Raw genomic sequence first — 8,557 nt, 5'->3', positions numbered from 1 at the left:
GTACCATGGGATCACTTGATCCCTCTCGGTACATCTTATACGCTTTGTGTGTTGATCATCTTGATTTACTCTTCGTCTGAGATCTTGATCAACCTAGTGTCTCTATGACCATTCTTTGGATAATACCTTGAATACCATCTTGGTCATCATATAAACTCCTTGAACCCAACAGTTGGACTTCAAGAAGTGCCTATGGACAAATCCTATAAATATAACTTAAGGCAACCATTAGTCCATAGGAATTGTCATCAATTACCAAAACCACATATGGAGATATATGCTCTAACAATCTCCCCCATTTTGGTAATTGAAGACAACCACTTCAAGAGAGTTTATATAAGGAAATAAGCATAACCAAGCGCACACATACAAGGTAATAATGTATGCGTGAAGATGTAAATGCTTACGCAATAAAAGCAAAAACCCTCTAAACATATCCAAAGTAAACTCTCTAAACTTCTCCCCCATTGGCATCGATTGCCAAAATGGACAAAAAGTTTAGAAAGCCAATATAGTGGGTGGTCCTCCAAAAGTTGTGTACTTCTCAGCAAATGAGTGCAGAGAAATACACAAATACAATGATAAGTAGTTGGAGGAAAACAAAGTATATTAAGGACCCAAAGATTGCAAATAAAAGGATTGTATGCCACAAAGACATACAAAAATAGAGGCAAGCAATCAAAAGATTCCAGATGGAACAAACAATCATATGAGTCCTTCGAACCACATGAATAGAAGATATTATGCATCAAGAAGGGTCTATACCATCTGCAAGATAGTATCCTTTTGTGTATCCATGCCCATTGATAGTGTAGTTGCAAACTCAAGCATCACCACTAGCAAGTCTAGCAAGCAAATGAGACCGTTGCAACACATTGATATCATTTAGAGTACCTGGCATACAAAAAAACAATGCCAAATCCATAAATCATGTGAAGCTACGACCTCTAGCACAATTGTTGCATCACGAGACTTGCCACAATACATTCCCGTGCCATGCTTTTCGGCAATTTTTCCAAGTCCAATGCATGCAATTTATGCTTCCTAGCATGCCAGGCCAACCTCTTTTTTTTTGTTAAATGCCATCAATTTTTTTGTGTCTTCCTCGTCCGGTGGCCGAAGATATTCAGGACCAAAGACACGGACAATCACTTTGTCAAACCTACGCACTGACTCAATTGTACTATCTTCCCCAATGCGAAGGTACTCATCAGTATAGTTAGCTGGAACTCCGCATGAAATTACCCGCATAGCTGCCGAGATTTTCTGATATGCACTAAATCCCTTCAAGCCCGTGGCATTCCTTCTTTGAGTAATATATCGATAATTCGCCTCGCAAGCTTGAACAATTTTAACAAAGAGGGATCTGCACATATGGTACCTTCTCCGGAAGAGGTGCGGCGGGTATGTTGGATTGGCGGAGAAGTAGTCTTGCATCGACATCTCATTTCCGAGATGGCGATTCCGAGGAATGCAAAGACGACCGACAGTCGATCCACGCTGCCTCTTTCGGTTCTCGTCTTCGTGCTCCTTCACGGCCAGGGCCATCACCAAGCTCTGCTGGCGAAATGCGAGAAGCATCCTATTAACATCCGAGTCATCCGAAAAGGATGAATCCTCGAGCAAAAACTTCCCGCACAGGCTTAAGTCCATCTCCGGCGGTGGCTCTCCCGCCGCCGTGGATTGGCGAATCCGGGAGAGACGGTGCAGCGGCTCGGCGGAAGAGGGAAGCGGCGAACGAGCGGTGCGATTTCCCCGAAGATTCGGCTGATAGCGACGCCCTGAGCCGGCGACGGACTGGGGGAACAAATGGCGGCGCGGCGGCGGAAGGGGTGGGGAAAGGGTGTGGGCTGAAATGTCCGACCCGCCAACCGTTTCCCTACGATACAGGGCACCGTATAGGCGAGACAGAAACCTGTGTTTTCGCAGGTCGCAGAGGGGATTTTTCCATGCCCCTTAAAAAAAATTACGGGTCGAACGAGTTTGCGGGGTCGGGTCTGGCAGCATTTCTAGTCCGACTCTTATTTTAACGGTTATTTTGCGGGTCAAAACATTATACGGTTTGTGTTAGAGATGCTCTTATCATCTTTCCCGTTGTCTCCCGCAACAACGACACTCCTCCCTCTTGTCCTGGCCGACAACACTCATCCTTGCTGACCTAAGCCATGAGCAAAGCAGCACCACCCGTGGAGAACATATAGGGGAAAAACATCACATATAAAGAAACTTAGTCTTTGGCTGCCTTCGCCAATTTTGATGAACCTTTGTGTTTTGGGAGGACGAATTTTTTTAGCGGCCACACCATCGTGTCAATGGGAGAAGGAAGAGGAGAAGAAGTCATTCAAATACAGAAAATCCGAAACGGTGACCCCTGGGGGTGAATTTTGACTACTTTCACGACTACTTCCACGCGCACATACATCGCTCTTGGTGAACCTATATCAATTTACTTTTGCGGCTAATCTATCATAGGCCTTAGCTATACCATGGCTATCATCTACTGATGAGAATTTGTTGTTCGCCCCGTGGAAGAGAAGAAAAAAAGATGAAGTGAGGTTTCCATGTGGAATCAAGCTCGTTTGAGGGAATGAGTGTAGGTGAAGGTCTAGGTGCGCCAAAAATTTAGTTCCTTAGTTCCTTACTTATTGGGAACTAGTAGTTGTGCAACGCACGTGTAATATAATCTTAAAAAAAATCTGCATTAAGTTTATGCAAACCCTAAACTTGTAAAGAAATATGTGCAAATATTAGTAGCATCATTTTGAACCAAGATTCTGTTTAATAACACACGTCTCAAACATAAGTATACATAATGAAAACATGAATTTTCTTGAAAATATACGGTCAAATAAATATACAATCTTGTAATGTCATTAGATTTGTATTTTGAATAGTGAGAAGCCATTATGGATTTGTGGTCGTGTTGCTAAATAATGACGTATGTTGCTTCACCCATTCAGTGTTCGTAGAGGTTGTAGGACAATATCAAATCTACTATTTCTTGCATCACAAAATGTACTGATCTTGCATACACATTTTTTTCATTGAACCCTAGCATTTCACAATTGAATCGTCGGCTACATAAAAATTATGTAGACAACTTCTCAGCTACATAGAATGGCCTCCGTTAGTACAGTGGTACCAAAATTGGCTAGCAAAAATCCTGAAAAAGAAAATTGTTGGCACAAGTGAAGGCAAAACTATAGCTGCTACACCGCCTTCTACCTCATTGAAAACGAATGACTGTACCCAAATAGAGCATCGTCTTGCCATCAGTGTTTGAACTCGACTACTGATGGTAGGTTAATTTTATCGCTCTGCCCCCACGGGAGTCAAATGAGGCATATTAATTGTTCATAGTTGTAGTTTGTCTGACAACCTGAAAAATTCAGCAATGTATTTAATCATAGAACTGCACGTTCAGCAATTTAATTGTATAACTAAATTTAAGTGGCCAAGACTGTTAATTTATGACGACTTGAATGTGTTCAGAAGTTTCATATATCCTCATACTCTATGCCCAAATGAACACTGATAATTCTATCAGTATCCGCTATCAAACTGAGTTATTACAAGATAAACACCAACAGAAGTCCTACTGCTACAACACATGTCATGAACAACAACACCTTCTCGGCCTTCTACTATGAATAATAAAACCATATAGGTATGCAAGCACTCGCTCAATAACTTCGTTGATATGCTTGAAACTAAGACAGCCGGGAATCCTAGTGTTAGGACCGGTAGTTAACTTAGCCGGGAATAAGAGTGGGAATTAAATAATAAGTAAAGGCTAAGGATGCTCTGATAGTATTCAAAAGTTGACGCTGTCCCTAAGCTAAACTTCCAATGATAAGCTAAACAAAATACTTTCTCTTATGGGCGATACTCTGCGCCGGCGCGCCGACCGAACGATTTGGTCGGCCACGCGCGGGCCGGCCGATCCGCCAGCTATAGGCGGGCCGCGCCGTTAGATGTCCATGCAGTAATTTTTTCTTGATGCAACAAATTTCGTCCACGATGCAGCATTTTTCGTCAACGATTGCAACAAAAAAAATTATAACAAAATATATATCTACGTGATCGTAGCAAAAAAAACGAAGTTGATGGTGCGTGGCAGCAAAAGTCAAACGCCGGTTGTAGCAAATATCTACGTGAACGTGTATGAAACTTTTTTAGTGAACGGTTGCAGAAAAAAATGATGCCGGTTGTAGCAAAAAATAACATGGTTATAGCAAAAGTCAAAACGCCGGTTGTAGTAAAAATTCAACGAACTTGAGTTGCAACCAAACGTGGATATAACTTTTTGAATAGACAAATTGTAGCAAAATATAAAACGTTTGTATTAAATTACACATGATTGCAGCAAATCTGACGAAAAAATATTGCATGCACGGATGCACGCGAGGCGCGTCGGACGAAAGCGTTTACCTTCTCTTATTCATTAAGTAGTGTACAAAATTGTATGCTCCGCATTGTAAAACGGATGGAGTACATTTTAAGTCATTCATGAACTCTGTGGCAGTTTTAGCATTGACTTGAGTGTTGAATGGAGGGGCAAAATAATTTGATTTTATTTACATATACTGAAAAATACCGATACGTTTTTTTCTTTGAGGCAATGAAAAATACTTTCTTTTTTAGACAAGGCAATGGAAAATACTGATACGTGACGAGCGTGACCAGGCGCTGGGCTTACGGGCCAGCCCATGTCCGGGCGTCATCCCCCGGAGAGCAACGCGAGCCACCCAAACGGAGGGACCTCGTCCTTCCTGCCGAAATGCTGGCCGCCACCGCCGCCTGCCGCGCGCCGGCGCGGCCGCTCCCCGCCGCGCGACCCGGAAGCAGCTACCTCCTCGGTCGCGTCCTTCTCCCCAAGCGGAGAGCGCCGGCGGTGAGGAGGAGGGGACGGAGCGCGGCGGTGCGGTGCGGGCTGCTCCCCGTGGACCCGTGGGCTCCCGGCGTGGACTCCCAGAGCATCGCGTCGCAGCTCTTCGCCGTGTCGCTGTTCCCCTACCTGGGGTTCCTCTACTTCATGACCCGGTCCAAGACGGCGCCCGGGCTCACGCTCTTCGGCTTCTACTTCCTCCTCGCCTTCGTCGGCGCCACCAGTACGCGTCCTCCTCCTCTTCTTCCCCTGCCAATTTCGTCTCGCTGTTTTCACGTGTCAGTCTGGTTGCGGCTGGGTAGCGAAAATACTTGTACATTTTAGAAGAGCAGAGCACCAAAGCAGAGCAGCAGCAAACATTTTAGAAGCGGCTAGACAACTTAATGTGGATACTGCTGCGCAATTTCGCCATCATCAGAAGGTCACTTTTACAAATCTGGTGAGTACGGACGATGCTGTGCATAGAAGTTAATCATGGGAAACTGAGAAGTAATTACAGTACATGCGTGGTGTGGTGGGACAAAAAATGTGCGTGTATTATGTGGCTGTGAGATATGTTTGAACAACTCAAAATGCCCGGGACCTCAGCTTACATCTGCAGAATGTGTTTTAGGTCGACAATATGTTGCAAGTGATACTATGATAGTGGGCTCAGATCCGTAAACACTAAACACAGGAAGTTTGTGGAATGAATCAACTTCAAACACAAAATGTTCATACGCTCTGTAACAGAGCACTGCTGCAGGTTTGTATGTACTGTTCCAAAGCAACCGCCCGATAATTTTTACGATGATAAACACAAGCATGTAGAAAGTTTATGCAAAAACAAGAAAGTTTATGCAAAAAACTATGCTTTGCTAGACCATGAGCAACCCCATTAGCTTCTCTTCTACAATGCTTAAACTTGACATTCCCTATTAAATTTGCATTATCAAGGCAATCTGCATAACTAGCTGCAGCCGAGTCCCACCATTGTGTTGATCCACAACAAAAATTGATTACCTCCATTGAGTCTGATTCAGCTTCTACAATGTTGCGTCCTAATGAATTGGCCAATATCAATCCATCTCTCATTGCCATGGCTTCCGTAGTGCTAGAATATGCAGCAAATGGAACTTAGGAGCATTTCGCCGCCATAAACCTCCCTTTGTGGTCAGTGGTCACGGATAAGGGATAACAGCTGCTGTAGCGCCAGTGCCTTCATCAACATAAAAGGCCGCATCCACATTCAGTTTCACTGTCCTGATCTCTGGTTTCCTCCATCTAAGATCTGCTTCGGCCACCTGCATGTTGGGATTAATTGCTGCGTTCGCAGTAATAGCAAGGATAGAAATGGCACTACGGCCCAGTTCATGAGCAATTCCCTCATGCCTAATTCGGCGTCAGTAGAGTGCACAATCAATCAAAATGTTACTGTGTGAGTGGCACAAACGAACCAATTTGTTCCGCAATTAGTGTGAGCCTTGTCATTTAACTGTCTGTACAAAATACTATGTGTATGTGTCCATCTGCTGTACACATAGGTCTCTTTAGATTTTAAATTATTTAGTTTCCACTATTTAGCTAGCTAGCAGAAAATTACCTCATCTCATGTCATTAATTATTTCCCTTTTGTTTCATGCACATTGCACGGGCATTTTATCCCCGGAGCAGTACCTGCTGGGATATATGGTAATTGCATAATATCACTAAGTTTTCAGTGAATCTTAGTACATACCTTTTCTGTATCCATACAACAAGTATTTACCGACACATCACCATCCTCTTTCAGCCAAAGTTCATTACGGGACCTCGCTGTCAAATGTGGACCTGCTGCACGGGACGGCGGAATCCCTCCTCACACTCACCAATCTGTTCATCGTGCTTGGGCTGAGGGGAGCCCTGAGGAACTTGGATAAAGCAGAGGAGAGCAGCCCTGAAGCTCCTCGGGACAGCAAGGAGAAGAGTTCAGTATAGGTGCTTGTAAATTGTTGGAAAACCTCTGTTTTTTAGTGTGTGTAGTGATGCTGATGACATTGTACTGTAGTGAGTGTACATTTCTTCTGCTCAACTAGTTGCTGCTGTAATAAGCTGCACATGTTGGCTTTGTGCATTTGCTGATCCGTAATATACTGGAGCTATGGAGCTGCTGCAGTTCAGAGTTTTTGTAGAACAATTTGAGTTTCAGGTCAGTGTATAGCCACCACCAGTGATGATACTGTATAGATATAGCTTCCATTGTGATACATGATCAGGAACCTGAATCTAAACACTGGCTCAAATACAGTAGGATGCTGGCCGCTGCGCCTGCCTACAGGTTCTGAACCTCCGGTTCGAAAAACCCTGGCGTGTTCCAGAACAGCTCGTCGAACTCCATGTCAGCCCCGAGGCCGCCGCCGGCAGCGTAGCCGTAGCCGCCGGTAAGCTGGCACCAGGAGCTCGCCGGCGTGTAGCAGCCGGCCGGCGAGGAAGGAAAGGAGGGCGGCGTCATGGGCTCCGCCGGCCACTGGATCCCTTGTGGCGCCGCAGGCGGCGAGCTCTGCTGCTGCTGCTCCAGGCCGAAGGCGGCAGGAGGCTGGTGCTCCGGGCCGGCCAGGGCCGCGGCGGCCTGGGCGCAGGTGTGCGCGCCGTGGTAGACGACGTCGAAGAGCAGCGGGTCGGCGTGGGCGCGCTGCACCTGCTTGGTGGCCTGGCAGCCCTGCGAGTGCCGGTGCGTGCACCGGAAGTATGCTCTGGGGTACGTGGCGCCCAGGATGTCCTTCTGGCCGTACTTGCGCCAGCTGAGCCCGTCGTCGAGGGGGCCGAGGTCATGCATCGACGCCACCCGGACCTGCGCCCGCACTGCCGCCGCATTCCTGCCGCTCCTGAGCCGGCCGTTCACGCACGCCCTGCCGCCGGCATTGCCTCCGCTCCCGGCGAGGCGCACGGCCCGGTCGACGGACGCGGCCAGCTCGGCGCAGAGCTCCCTCGCCGCGCCGGGCGCGCCCTGGTCGCCGTCGACGCGCGCTTCCAGCTCCCTCGCCATGGCCAGCAGCCCGTCCAGCTCCGACGCCAGCGTCGCCGTCGTGCCCTCCATGCCCGGCCGGCACACCAAGTCTAGCTAGTCGATCAGCGGCAAGCTTCTCATGAGACGAGAACGAGAGCGTGCCCGTGCTTGCTCGGCGGGCGTTCCTTTTGTTGTGATGATGATGATGAGCTTGGTGGTGACTGGTGGCAGCGGGAGGAGGAGGAGGCTTTATAGGGCCGCCGGACCCAAGCACTGTTCATGGCGGAATAGTAAAAAATCATGAGGTTGGTTTGACTGAAGACCGGAGAAAAGCGCGAGACTTTGAATCGGGGAAGGAAGAACCACGTCACGCTCGGACCGCCGGTCCTAGTCTCCTCTCCCTTTTGGTCCAGGGCATGGCCACCACCAATCCACCATGCATGGCGCCATGAATATACATACATACACACGCTCTCTGCCTCTGCTCCTAGTTAATCACGTCCAACTACTCCGGCCTGTGAAGTGGCCGGCCGCAATAACCAGCGGCGTCGTTCTCGCCACGTTTGGACCGATCTACGCTGGCGCGGGCGAGCGGGGATGGTAGTGACCAGTGAGTGGCATGTGAAGTTCACCGCGCTTTTCCTGGAAGTTTCGCCGCCGGTGCGGTCCATGGGCAGACAGTAACCGCGGAGGGAGAAAACCGG

At 47.5% G+C, this 8,557-nt stretch overlaps 2 protein-coding genes across 4 annotated transcripts; one reads left to right on the top strand and one right to left on the bottom strand.

The window, feature by feature from the left end:
- Positions 1 to 4,693: 4,693 nt before the first annotated feature.
- On the top strand, positions 4,694 to 7,033 carry LOC123451111. Of its 3 annotated transcripts, XM_045128123.1 has the most exons (4): positions 4,694 to 5,111; positions 5,191 to 5,327; positions 6,542 to 6,559; positions 6,660 to 7,033. In XM_045128123.1, exons 1-4 carry the CDS (start codon positions 4,781 to 4,783, stop codon positions 6,759 to 6,761), a joined length of 588 nt encoding a protein of 195 aa, XP_044984058.1. In that variant the 5' UTR covers positions 4,694 to 4,780; the 3' UTR covers positions 6,762 to 7,033. The 3 variants fall into 3 exon arrangements, with proteins under 3 accessions (XP_044984058.1, XP_044984066.1, XP_044984071.1); XM_045128131.1 differs by lacking the exon at positions 5,191 to 5,327; XM_045128136.1 differs by lacking the exons at positions 5,191 to 5,327; positions 6,542 to 6,559.
- A 16-nt stretch (positions 7,034 to 7,049) lies between these two features.
- On the bottom strand, positions 7,050 to 8,557 carry LOC123451089 (transcription factor WRKY19-like). Its single transcript, XM_045128103.1, has one exon. The coding sequence runs from the start codon at positions 7,941 to 7,943 to the stop codon at positions 7,179 to 7,181; it is 765 nt and encodes a 254-aa protein (XP_044984038.1). The 5' UTR covers positions 7,944 to 8,557; the 3' UTR covers positions 7,050 to 7,178.

This window comes from Hordeum vulgare, chromosome 1H (genome assembly GCF_904849725.1).
Source record: "Hordeum vulgare subsp. vulgare chromosome 1H, MorexV3_pseudomolecules_assembly, whole genome shotgun sequence".
In the NCBI taxonomy this organism is placed as follows: domain Eukaryota; kingdom Viridiplantae; phylum Streptophyta; class Magnoliopsida; order Poales; family Poaceae; genus Hordeum; species Hordeum vulgare.
Note: the sequence above shows the minus strand (reverse complement) of the source record. Positions and strands in the feature narration are given on the sequence as shown.